Genomic DNA, 13,791 nt, shown 5'->3' on the forward strand with positions numbered 1-13,791 from the left:
ATGCACCACAACACCTACACACACACACACACACACACACACACACACACACACTCACACACTTGGTTGAGTCTTGGAGCCCTCACCATTCAAGACAGGCATGTTAGGCTGGATTGTAGCTCAGATGGTAAAGTGTGTGCCTGGCAAGCCCTGGGTGCAGTTCCCTAGCACCGCACTGCGTAAGGCACTGCAGTCCCAGCATTTAGGAGATGAAGGTGTGAGGATCAGTTTCAAAGTCATTCTCAGCTACCTAGAGAGTTTGAAACTACTCAAAATAAACAGAAAAGATGGACATCTTGTCAAATGCATGTTTATATTCCCCACCTTAAATGGAAAATAGCCAAAATACGAGAGTTGGAACCCATTGCTGGCCTGTAGGATGTTGTAGGATTCAGTGAATGCTGTTGTACAGATCATGCAGTTAAATCTCTTCATACTAAATAAATAATAAAATTTAAAACACCCTTGCTTAAATGATCATTTTGATTAAAAAATAAATGTTTTTTGTTTTAGTTGAAAAGGGTAAGTGAATTTGATAAATATTTCATCAAGGAGAACAAAGATTAATTACCTGTTCCCAAAGATAACTGCCAGAGGGTGTGGGTCCTTTTAAGATAATTTTCATGGGAGCTGGAGAGATGGCTCAAGAGATTAGGAGCGCTGGCTGCTCTTCCAAAGGACCGGGGCTTGATTCCCAGCACCCACATGGTGATTCATAACCCTCTATAGCTCCAGTTCTAGGGAATCTGATGTCCTCTTTTGGTTTCCATGGGCTCTAGGCACTGGACCGCATAGACATAAATGCAAGGGAAACAGTTATACATGTAAAATCTTCTTAAAATAAAAGGTTTTAAGGAGAAAAGGATAGCTTACTATCATACCTGTACACAGCCATGGTGTAACAAAATATCCCGGCTGTGCATAGAGATAGGATTGTGTCCTGCAGTCCTACATGACACTTTAAAGGACACACCAGCTATGTCTTATGCTATATTAATATACAGCCTACTGGTGCCCTCTGTCCATGAGCAGCATCAAGTAAAATGAGTGGCTGCTAAGTGATGTGCTTTCTTTGTACCTACGCATTTTATTCAACTAAAGAAGCTGCCATCATTTCTTGACATTTTTTTGCTAAGATCTCCTCAAGAAACCACAATTAGATAAAGCTTAATTTTATAAACGAGGAAAGCTACTTGAAAGGTAAGTGTCTTATCTAGTGAGGAGCTGTGCTGTGAAAACTTGTCCCAGTTCTGGCTGACATGTTTTCATAGTTATAGAAGGAAGTTTATTTAGAGTTACCTTCCCGGGGTTTAGAGCCCCATGATGGGCATGGCCCCAGGCGGCAGGCTGTCAAACCCGATTCTAGTGACACTTCCTCCAGCAAGGCACACCCCCTCCACCTCCACACACAGAACCGACTGCAGGCCATGTTCATTCCGCCCACCGCACATACCTTACTTTCACTTGACTGTACAGGTGTTGTGCGAAAACCCAGCGCTTTGCTCCAGAGCAGCTTACCTTGAGTCCTAACTTCAAGACGCCCTTCTTATTAGACCATACCCTCAGCCAATCAGTGTGTATGTCACCTGGATTGCTGCTTGATTTCATTTTTTGGTACGGGTGTCAAATAGTGCTGTAGCTCTTGAAAGTGACTTTGCTTTGTTTTTCAAGTTTAAAAATAGTCTCAAACATTTTAAGTGATCTGAAAAATGACAGATTAAGAACCTGCTTTTACCTTTTCCTTCTCCCTAGCCATTATAAACAAACACACACACACTCACACTCATTCAATGACACATAGAAATACAGAAGTGAAAAGTGCAACCAAACATTTTAGGTTGAAATGATAGCTGGGAAGTGGGAGGCAAAGGCAAGTGGATCTCCGAGTTTGAACAAGCTTGGTCCACGACAGCCAGGGCTACAGAGAGAGAGAGAGAGAGAGAGAGGGAGGGAGGGAGGGAGGGAGGGAGGGAGGGAGGGAGGGAGGGAGGGAGGGAGGGAGGGAGAGAGAGAGAGAGAGAGAGAGAGAGAGAGAGAGAGAGAGAGAGAGAGAACCCTCTCAGAAAACAAAACAAAGAAAACCCACATGAGACCAAGACATTAACCAGACATATATAAGAAGGCAGAATTCTGAGACATGAAGCACATAACCTCATAGGATCATATATATATATATATGATTATAATATATAAGATTATATACAATCTCACAGAACCTGAAGGAGGCTGAGCAGTTGCTAGGAATGTAGCAGTAAGGACTGTCATTTACCTACTGTAAACATGATAAAGTGCTCTCTGAAATGAGAATGCTACTTTAAGCAGCAGACAGGATGTGTATGTGGAAGAGAACTTTTTCCTTTTGGTTTCTCTGTAATAGCCCTGGCTGTTCTGGAAAGACCAGGCTGGCCTTGAACTCAGAACTCAAAAGACACACCTGCCTTTGCTTTCCCAAGTGCTGGGATCACCACCGTCTGGCTGCTAGGGCTGATTTTGTAAAAACACTTTTTCTTGGTATATTATGTCCATATATAACTTCAGCAAAAGTGAAAAAAACCAGTTACTATGATTACCATATAATTTTTGTCAATTTCGAGATATATAGTTTTATATAGGAAACCATAATAAAATATTAGGGTTCATCTTCAAAGTCTATACTTTTTATCCTTAATGAACCATCATACTTCAGGATTCAGATACAAACTAAACCTGTAGATAATATGAATGTAACTCCTTTTCTTCCCCTTTTTCCTTACATTTTTTTCAGATTACAGGCCTAAGTCTGCCTCTTCCTCCCAAGAAACTGATTGGAAACATGGACCGTGAGTTCATAGCTGAGAGGCAGAGAGGCCTGCAGAACTACCTTAATGTCATCATGGCAAATCATGTGTTATCCAACTGTGAGCTGCTTAAGAAGTTCCTAGACCCAAACAACTACTCTGCAAACTATACTGGTAAGAGATGGAGTGTGTAAGCTGTAGTATCATGGGATGTGAGCTCATCAGGAGATGGCGTTTGTGGGAAACACTTGCTTGGTTGTAATTGTCTGAACATCTATAGGAGGGGCATAACTTACTTCCAGAATGTGTGTCATGCCTGTACAGAGAAACACCCATGGAAACAGTCATGCCTGTGCGCTTGTGGTCTGCCTGGAAACAGTCATACCTGTGCACTTGTGGTCTGCCTGGAAACAGTCATACCTGTGCGCTTGTGGTCTGCCTGGAAACAGTCATGCCTGTGCGCTTGTGGTCTGCCTGCTGTCTTCTCTGTGGAACAGAGCAACCTCAATCCAGTTTGTGTTTATAAACGTGTAATGTGTCTGGTTTTTCTAGAATGTCCTTAAATGTAATGTTGATTCAGAAAGGCTGTTCCTGTGTCTTCCTGCCTGCTCCAAGACTCTTAGTGCCACACACAGAGGATGGCTTTTGTTCCCCTACTGGTTATACACAAAGTCAGTGTCAAAACCTGATGTCAGCAAAAGAAAGAAATAAGTACCTTTTTCACGCTGGTGTGGCCATGCAGGGGCCACTAGAACTACGTTAGGCCTGACCTGATAAACAGAACATGCTTTTAAGGCTTCCTAAATAAATGGAACTCTGGTTCTTAATTCTTGTTAAGGGACTAGATTCTGTTACTGTTTTAGAGCCAGACTTGTTCCTGTAGCCCTTGCCCTTGGGAGGAAGACTGCCATTAAGTTGAAGGCGATCTAGACTATGCAGTAAGTTCCGGGTCAGCTTGGGCAACAGCGTGTGATCCTACCTGTATCACAAACCCTAAACAAACAAGACATTTGATTTGAGTTAACTGGGGAGACCCTTCTCATTCCTGTTGGAGAAGGGGACTAGAAGCCAACTTGCCTGCATAGGAGAGTCACTTGGAGGTGGGTTAAGAAATCCCCATGCTCCAGCTCTGAGCCTGTCAGCCTGTAGAACCTGAAGCTCCTGCACTGGTTCTCGTAGACAGCTGAGGTGAGAGCCTCAGCCCTTGGGCTCACTGCTCACAGTGCACCTCTCAACCAGATGTAGTTGGCATCACAGGAACTTGCCTAACGTATAGAACTGAGGCCCTCTGCAAATTGCTGACTTAACAGGTTGTCAGGTGATTTGCACACACATTACTGTGTTAGAAGCCTTGTTTAGAGTGTGCTTGCCATCTTTAGTAGATGCCATGCAGGGCCAAAGAAAGTGTTTTCCCAGAATCTAGCCAAGAAAAGTAATGTGTGTCTCAAATTCATTTACTCTAGGTCACAGAATCAAGCATTGTATGGTTACAGGGATTCCTTTCTTTCCTTGGTCAAAAGACCTTATATGCTAGACTGGACTCAGGAGAACCCCAGTTCTGTCAGTATCTTTTGAACCGTTCATTTCTTTCTCCAAGCTTCACTTTGACTGTCCACAACTGTCAGCAGGTCGTCTGAATGGTTTTGATGCATCAGCCCCGCCCTCTGTACTCTGTCAGCATTTTCAGCCGATGCTGTCATGAGGGCAGGTGTCAGGCTGGAGTGAGCAGGTACTGGTGACATGTGTCTGGGGTAGGTGTGGAGCTCATGCGTTTCTGTATTCAGCCGGCTGGAACCGGAAGAGTGATATTCACATGGGGTAGAATCCAGAGGGCAGCTTAGAGCTGCTGTATCAAAACTAACCAGTGTAGTGTGTGAGTGTGCCAGGACAACACATCTGTAAGACAGCTGGGACAAGGAGATGAATTAGCAACATCTTTGCCTCACAAGCATGAGAACCTGAGTCTTGAGTCCAAGACTCTACGTAAAAACCGACAGGCACTAGTTAGCACCCGACATCCCAGTGCTGCTGACGGGAGTCAGAGACGCACACACACGTGCACTCACACACACGCGCACACACAGCAGGCAGTGAGGAGAAAGACCCACTGCAGAGTGGGGCTGAGCTCAGTCTCTGCTTGAGGGTGAAGGTTTTACGAGTCTTGGAGAGATCCCCTTCCCCTAATTTAGAGTTGGTCATTTTGAGCAAAGATGGGGAGGCTGATAGGCCCTCAACATTGAGGTAAACATGTCCTGATCCCACCTAGAACTCCTTGACCTGTCCACAGACTAAAGAACCTTTTAAGCTTTTGTTTCTGGAAAGGAGTGTGAGGAAGAAGCTAGAACTTTGCCATCTTTATTATGTACTTAAGACCCTCTTTCTGTCTGTCTTATTTCTACTCCCTCATTTCCATCATTCTTCCCCAAGTTGTACTGTCTTTGCTCTTTTCCATCCCCCACATCCAAGGGATGGTTAGGGCGATGTGAGCAGAGCATAAAGTCGTTGGAAACTCCCAGCAGCACCGAAGTGCGCTATGTGAGGAAGCTGACTTATTTCTCCCTTCAAGTGAAATATCAGGATTTGCCTTGCTTCTAGGTTGGTTTACCAGCCACCTCAGAAGAGGGAAACACAGCTCACTTCCTTTAACCAGCTTGACCAACACACTCCTGCAGCAAGGCCCCGACTCCCTGGGATTTGTGACTCACTCCCCACCCACATACATGGTGCACCTCTCAAGCAAGACCAAGTCTTTCCTCCAACATGGCTGGTTCCCTTCCTTCTTCTCAGCTTCTACCTACCTGACTACCGGCCTACTTCTGCAAGATTTGAATTCTGTACTGCAGTGGCAAACCCAAATCAGCACAGATGCTCTTCCTTGTCTTGAGCACACTGACTGGGACCCTTGTTTGTGAGGGACTGTCTGTCCAACCTAGGTCTCAGGGTGAGCAGCAGGATCTCCTAAGCAACTGCTTCCTCTCCTATCAGAGAACCAACCTTTAGTTACTGGGCCTTTCCCCGGTTTTATCCAAAAGACCATGTCCATAAAGGTAAAGCATATGCTCACACTTAAAAGGGCTGGGAAAGGGAGGAACAGGCCCAGCGATGTGGAAGTTCCTTTCTAGACCTGAAACTTAGGAAGGAGGGTCCCAGTTGAGGATTATGTTCAGAACAAAGGCAGGGTATATGCAGAACCTGGAGGGAATGCAGGTTATAGTAGCTAGCGGCAGATTAGGAATCTGCATGTCCACTACAGGACTGGAGGAGTCAGAGGGCCAGGCTGTGCACAGAGGGAGACATGATACTTCTGAGTCCGTGGAAGCTGGGGCTTGTTTTCCCCACTCCCGGTCTTGGGCTTTTGTGTTCTAGCACTTAACTGAGTAGTGTTTTCAATCAAATGTCTATCAGTCTATCTTTGACAGCAAAATTTAAAAATAAATATTATCTAAGTAGTGGTGACTCATGTCTTTAATCCCAGAACTCAGGAGGCAGAGGCAGGTGAGTCTCTTGAATTTGAGGCTAGCCTGGTCTACACAAAAAGTTCCTAGATAGCCAGAGCTATACAGAGCCTGTACACAAACAGTACCAAACAAGCCTGTCTGAAAAACCAAGCAAACAAAATTAAAAATAAATATTATAAGAGAAATAAGTAGAAAGTAGGGGTATTCCTTCTTGGGGTTATCTGCATTCTGATAGGAACTTTCACAATTGCATTGGCAATGTATTGAATCTTTAGTTCTTTCTTCATTAGATATCAATTGAGCATTATCATATATATATATGTGTGTGTGCATTCAGCAAAGCCAATAGCACGTGTGCAGGAGACTGTACACAGGGTTAGAAGGTACATCAGGTCTGGAGACAGAGGAGGACTTCCCAGAAGAGGCAGTGCCGATTTTGGGATCTGAGAGGCCAGTGGAGATTAGCAGGCTTGGAGCCAGGGGCCAGTACACCAGGAAGAACAGCCCAGGTAGGGGGAATTAATATTTCCAAAGGGCTCTGGATTTTACCTAAGTTAAGAGATGTCCTCCCAGCTAGAGTCCTCATTGAAGACATGCAAGGTCCACCGGAGGAACAAGTGCCCTGGACTGTGTGAGGAGGAGGGTTGCAGGCAGAGGAACAGTAGATTTAGATCAGCCTGAAGGATTAAAGGATTAGCTAGTCCTTGTGGAGAAACTGAGTGCTGGGGGCAGGCTAGACGGGTTTGGGAGGCAGAGCCCAGAGTGTGGAGGGTGAAACAAACATTGCAGGCCACCAGCCAGAGCCAGTCAGACACTTGCTGTTGCAGCTCGGTTTTAGTTTGGTTAAATAAATGGCAGGCAGTATGGACTTGTATGCAGAGGAAACGCTCTGGATTTGATGCTGGATCTGGGATGAGACTGAGTCAGAATCAGTTACCATGCAATTTCTAATAATAAATAACAGTTCAATATGAAGAAAAGTTTCTGCCTTGAGCTCTCTGATCCTCAAGGTTTAAAACAAAAATCTAATTTCCAGTCCTTTATTTAGAGGAACACAGCTGTCCTGTTTTATTTATTCCGTTACTTCTCCATTTCTAAAACAGTATATGGCACATAGGAACACACAGTAAACTGTTGGATTGTTTATGTTCTCTTTAGCTTTGAACTGCTGTCCTACGTAGGTTCCTGAAATGACATTGTAGTATGGCAGGAAGTTGTTTTCATGATTTCCTCTGAGTTGATATGGGTGCTTTCATTTAAAATAGCTTTTTTTAAAAACTTGTTTCAACTTACTTTAGAAATGGTAAAAATATATCAACATTTATAACAAGCACAGCGATCTCAGAGCTACTAAGAATTAGTATTCTTATTAGCTGCCCTCAGCCCTTTCCAGCATCCTTGTGGCCTCTGGGAACAGCTCTAACAGAATGTAAATAGAGCCAGTCTTGCATTTCTTAGTCATGTGCTTCCTCTGGAAATATTTAGGGAGTCAGTAAACAAACACCAAACTGTTTTGTTTGAACTCCTGCAAACTTCTTCACTCACAGTGTGCTGTAAAATATGCACAGTGAGTGTTTGCCAAGCTCTCAGGTTGTTGACATATGGAGAGGCTCGCTGGTGAGCCCAGGCCTCGCCAGTCTCTGGAACATAGTTAACACCAGGCAAAGGTGAAATTCCACAGTGTTCTTTTGGTTTGGTTTGGTTTGGTTTGTTGGGTTTTTTTTTTTGTTGTTGGTGTTTTTTTTGTTTTTTTTTTTTTTTTTTTTTGTTTTGTTTTGTTTTTTTGTTTCTTTTGAAGATTGCCATTTGCTCTTAGAGATATGGGGTGGCTTTACCATTTATTGCATTGAGAGGAAATGGTATTGAGCTGGGGGTTTTTGGTGGGGGTAGGGCATAAAAGGCAGTTATTCTGATAGCTTCTTAATGTGGTGAATTTGAAGGAAATTCCTCTTCTCGTTGTCTGCGTTAAATGGAAATGTTGAAATGATAAATGAACAACAAAAAGAGGATATGTTTGTAGGTAGACAAGCACTCTCTAACCAACCACAGTTCACAGTTGAGCCATGCTGTAGAGGAAGATATTTTTCTAAAACCCCAGCTTTTATTCTAGCATATACTTAGGCTAATCGCTTCTTTGTTTGTGAAAGTTGTAATTCCACAAGGAATGAAGATGTAATAAATATCACTTGGAACATGTTGTTCCATGTGACCTCAGGATATTTTCTGAATCTTGAGCTTCAGTTGTGGCCTGACTGGATTCCTGGTTTAGGTCAGCTAGTGTTTCCACATAAACAGTAATTTTATCTTTGCTCTTTGATAGTTCTTTACTTGTGGAATAACTTTAGTTTACAGAGAAGTTGCAGTAATAGTTCCATAGACACCCTCACCTGCCTTCTCAGACAGCCATGGCACTTAGCAGGGACTAAAAAAGCACTGTTGGCACTGAAAGGAAAGGAAAAGATGACGGGGCATCAATGAAAGGAAAAGTCACTAAAAGATAAAGTCACGGGGCACCAATGTTGTGAAAAGATGACGTCCCGGGTTTCGGCACCAATGTTAGGGAAGGATGAAGAGAGTCGGGGGCATCTGGGCCATGGAGGTGCAGGCAAGGCCTGGGGACAAAGGAGATGCCTCTGGGGGTCCATGTTGGGAATCCTTCCCCCCCCCCCCAGGGACCAGCCACACAACGGTATATAGTACAGAATAGAGTTTATTCAGGTCATGGCAGAGTTAAGAGGGTGGTAGAGGCAGAGAGAGAGAGAGAGAGAGAGAGAGAGAGAGAGAGAGAGAGAGAGAGAGGGGTAGGTAGGGAGGAAGAGAGAGAGAGAGAGAAAGGGAGGGAGGGAGGGAGGGAGGGAGGAAGAGAGAGAGAGAGAGAGAGAGAGGAATAGAGGAGTAGAGGCTGGCCATGAGCACGTGGAGAGAGAGGGGGGAAGGGAAGGGGAAGAAGAGGGGTAGGGTTGGGAGAACAAGAGAGCCAGGAGGCAAAAGTGGCCAAGAGAGAGAGGAGGGGGCAAGCAGCCTCTTTTATAGTGTCAGGTCACTGGAGCAGAGCATACCTGGCTACTACCAGGTAATTGAGGGGTGGGGTTTACAGAATCTCAACAGACACTATTAAACTCAGACTTTGATCCTCTTTCACCAGTTTCCTAATGTTATGTTTTATAAAAAAGCCAAGGATATGTTTTATAGAGTGTGGTGGTGTGACGGGAGGGGTGTCTCGGTGGGCCCATGCTGAGGCATCCCTTCCCCCTGAGGTACCAGCCATAAAATAGTATAGTATTAGAATAGAGTTTATTTAGGGGTGTGGGAAGGGGAGTTGAAAAGGGAGTAGAGACAGAGAAAGACAGAGAGAGAAACAGAAAGAGGGAGAGGAGAGGAGAGTCAGGCCACGAACACTAGAAGAGAGGTAGGGGAGGGGGAAAGGAGAGAGAGAGAAGGGGCAGAGAGAGCAAGGAGGGGCCAAACAGGCCCTTTTATAGCAAGCGAGGCCTACCTGGATTTAGGCAGAGCCCAGAGGGAATGCTAATGCCTAGGGTCCACTTTAAAGGTCTACATTATTTTTAATTTTCCCTTTTTTTGTCACATCTTTTAAAGAAGTCTGTAGACTACAGGGATTTAATTTGCATGAACAGTAAGTATGTGAAGCGTTTGGTTTTTCCTAACATATCTGACTAATGGATTTCTACAATATCATTTCAGAGATTGCCTTACAACAGGTTTCCATGTTCTTCCGATCAGAACCAAAGTGGGAGGTGGTAGAACCACTGAAAGACATAGGTGAGAGGCTGGCATGGCCACCCTGCTGAGACGTTATCCCAGGACGCTCTTTATCTCTGCTGACTAGTCCTTGTACCTTCCCACTGCTTCAAGCATTGTCCTATTAACCTTGGTTAAGGCTCTCAGAGGAGTGGGGTGCTGGTAACTTTCAGGACTTCATTCAGTCTTCATTAGGCTTTTTCAGTAAGTGTAGATGGAAGTTCTGTCTTACTAGCTTTTCCATAAACATAGTAATTTGTTTATTGTTTATAGAGTAGCCTTTCTGTATGAACACTGTTGTGATTTTTGTCCTATATAGATAAGGCTAAGATTGCTAAATGTCATTTTAATTAATGAAATTAAAACTTACATCAATTGTTGCAAAAATCCTGAAGCTATAAGCAACTTTTCTACTTTGTGGCAGGTTGGAGAATAAGGAAGAAATATTTCTTGATGAAAATTAAAAACCAACCAAAGGAGCGGCTGGTGCTGAGCTGGGTAAACTAGTTCTTTTGCTTTCATTTATTCCAGGAGGTTTGGGTTGCATATGGAAGAGTTTTGATAAGAGACTCTTAGCACGTTTACTGTGTTCTTTCATGGTAATGTGCAGTTTTTCAGTCCCACTAGAAAGGCTCATTTTAAATCCCCTAGCTATGCAATTGGACAAGTAATAAATGTTCAGGAAGACATAGCAACAGCCTAGATTTACGATTGACAGTTTTGAGGTGACCCCTCCCCCCAAAGTACTATTGGATATGATCTAATCTATTTCCTGCTGGCTGTTGTGGTGACACATTTGATTACAGATCAAAACCCCCGTCATAGCCTGATGTTCCTATGTGCACATATTACCTCGAGAAAAGGCCTTGGGGCATCCCACTTAATTTGATTTCTGTCTTTGATTTGTAATTAAGAATTTGGACAAATAAAGTTAGGGGGAAGGGAATAAGGAATTTGTCTTGCAGTGAGCAAAGGGATACTCTGATATTTCTTCCTCCATTTCCAGGCTGATCTTGGCCCAGACAAGTACTTATCAGATAAAGATTTTCAGTGTCTAATCAAACTTCTGCCTTCCTGTGTGGTAAGTACAAGTCCTCCTGCTGCCTTCCTGCTACTCAGGGTCAGTGCTCTCTTGAGAGTGAACCTGGATAGAAGATCTGGAATTGTCTGTGGTCTCAAGAGAATAGAAATGAACACTGACTTTTAGTTCAGACCAGAAGTGCTCAGGCTAGTCCCACAGATGTGACGTCCTTTAGGCCAATGTTTGTGACATCTTCTTAGCCCATTAATGAGAGCTGTTTAAATGTGGTCTGTATTTTTGTCAGATATCAGAGAAAGACTGAGCCACTTTCCTGAACCTCTTGGTCTTGTTGTACATTTTATCAGTGAGACCCCGAGATCTTTTTTTAGCAGGAAACTAACTTCTTAGGTGCTAGGTAACCTGGGTAAAAGAGTGACAAAAAGAGCCACTTTGCTGTTTGAGCTACCTTTCACAAGGTGATGAGCTTGCTTAGGGAAACGTGTATGACTTATAAAATGGACAGTCCTGATTTAAGGCCTTGGTTGGAAGAAAGCACACTGATAGACTTACAGTGTGCAGAATGTCTTCAGTAACAGATGGGTTAATGTTAACACTCATTACCTGTTTTCCACACACTAGAATTAATTGCTTATGGAGTGTGCACGACCACAGACTTGTCCAGCCAGTTTACCTTTGAATACATCTTGTTAAAGCAATGAGGCCATGATTTAACGAGGTGTGATTTACATCCAAGAAAAGTGCTGTGGCCTTGAGTTTGATTGAGTGTATGATAGGCTTTCAGCACCCAGATTTTTGTTGTTTGCAGTAATTCAGTTTGAATTGAGAGCTTTGTATATGCTAAGCAGATGCTCTACCATTGAACTATGCCCTCAGTTGTAATTTATTTTTTATTTTAAGATAGGGTTGCACTAAGTTCCCCAGGTTGGCATTGAACTCACTCTGTAAACCAGGCCGGCCTTGAACTTGTGATCTTCCTGCCTCTGCCTCATAGGTCTGGTATTACAGGCTTGAACCACCAGGCCCATTTAGCACCCAGATTTGAAATTACTTTTAATGAATGTTTAAAAAACAAAACAAGAGCAAGAAAGAAGGGGCTGGAGAAATGGCTCAGAGTAGTTAAGACACTTGTTCTTACAGAGTACCTGGGTTTATTCTGAGTACCCACATGGTAGTTCACAACAGTCCATAATTCTAGTTGTCACCCTTTCTTGACACCCCCTGTGGGCACCAGGCACCTATATATTGCACATGCATACCTGCAAGAAAAATACTCATACTCATAAGATAAAATAAATAAACCTAAAAAAAAATAAAACAGCAACAACAAAACCAAGAATATTCAAAGTAGCATATGCTGTCGTACCAGTATTTGGAGGCAGAGGCAGGAAAGTTACAAATTCAAGGCCAACCTGGACAACATAGTGAGACTTTGCCTCAAATAACAAAAACAGTCCTACCCTACACCTTACATAGTGCATGTAAGAAATATATATTAAACCAGATGGTAGTGGTGTACTCTTTTAATTTAGCACTGGGGAAGCCAAGGTAGGATCTGAGTTTCACGCTAGCCTGATCTACAGAGCAAGTAGATCAGGGTTACACAGAGAAACCCTGTCTCCAAAAAACAAAGCAAAACAAAAAACCCCTAACAAACAAATCAGTAAAACAGCAACAAAGATATACACATTAGCTGGGTTTAGTGGATCAGTTCTCAAGCAACTCCTAGAGTATAGACAACAGGTAATGCATTCACATGAACCCATTTGCAAGTCAGACCTGTCCATTAGTGTAACACATGCTTCTCTAAGCCAACTAGGTCCTGATGCAGGTGGCTAAGACGGCAAAGTGGCTCTTTTTGTTGTTTGCTCCTTCAGGTTACCTAGAGCCCAAGCAGTCTTCTTGTCCATGTAACCAAAGTTCCAGGTTATTGGGACACATTAAGTCTTTAAAGACTGTTTGTCCCTCACCTTGCTGGCTGACATTTGGGTCCCCATCTGAGGAAGATAATGAATATGCACGCATACCACAGACTTCTGTAGGAAGTTAGGAAGTTCATGCTGCTGGCTTCTGGAAGGCCCTGGTGCCATAGCTGCTCATGCTTGTTTCCAGGTGGCTGTGCTTCCTGCCTTGGCACCTAGACAGCAGCGTGGAGTAAGTGGTAAAGCAGAGACACATTTGTCCTTAGCTGCTCTCTGACAAACTCAGCCCTTTTCTTCTCTGCTGCCATGGTTTTGCCCGAAATCTGGATGCACACAGCCGAGTGAGGGAACTTTGAGTGAAGAGCCTCACACAGCAGAGACCTCTCTTGAAGAGCTTAGCCAAGCAGGGCCTTCTGTGTGGAGCTTGCCCTTAGCCAGCAGGGCCTTCTGAGTGGAGCTTGCCCCTCTTTTCTTGTCACTTCTCCCCTCCTCCCATCTGAGGTAGGGAGGAGCTAGTTGATCATCTAATAACTTAAAAGTAGCATGTGTCCTGGGAATGGCATATTTGTATAAAACTAAACCAACAACATGGTACTTGCCACTCCATAATGAGATTATGAATCTGAAAAGCCCCAGATTCTTGTGTAAACTAACCTGAATTTCTGCTTTTGTTTTGGCAGCACCCTTACATATATCGGGTTACCTTTGCCACCGCTAATGAATCCTCAGCTTTGCTGATTAGAACCTTTAATGATAAGGGAACTTTGAAGGATCTGATCTACAAGGTACTACTTTAAATCAAGTTCATGGTTATAGATTCTTCTTCAGTCCATTTA

The 13,791-nt window shown here is 43.6% G+C and overlaps 1 protein-coding gene across 1 annotated transcript in view; it reads left to right on the forward strand.

The window, feature by feature from the left end:
• PXK (PX domain containing serine/threonine kinase like) overlaps positions 1-13,791 on the forward strand; it is a 60,352-nt gene that overhangs the window by 24,445 nt on the left and 22,116 nt on the right. The window contains exons 4-8 of the mRNA XM_080926396.1: positions 2,765-2,951; positions 9,938-10,015; positions 10,419-10,492; positions 11,001-11,075; positions 13,636-13,740. Of these exons, the coding sequence (XP_080782522.1) occupies positions 2,765-2,951; positions 9,938-10,015; positions 10,419-10,492; positions 11,001-11,075; positions 13,636-13,740 (519 nt within the window). The remainder of the gene's footprint in view (positions 1-2,764; positions 2,952-9,937; positions 10,016-10,418; positions 10,493-11,000; positions 11,076-13,635; positions 13,741-13,791) is intronic.

Source organism: Micromys minutus (assembly GCF_963924665.1).
Source record: "Micromys minutus genome assembly, chromosome: 12".
Classification (NCBI taxonomy): domain Eukaryota; kingdom Metazoa; phylum Chordata; class Mammalia; order Rodentia; family Muridae; genus Micromys; species Micromys minutus.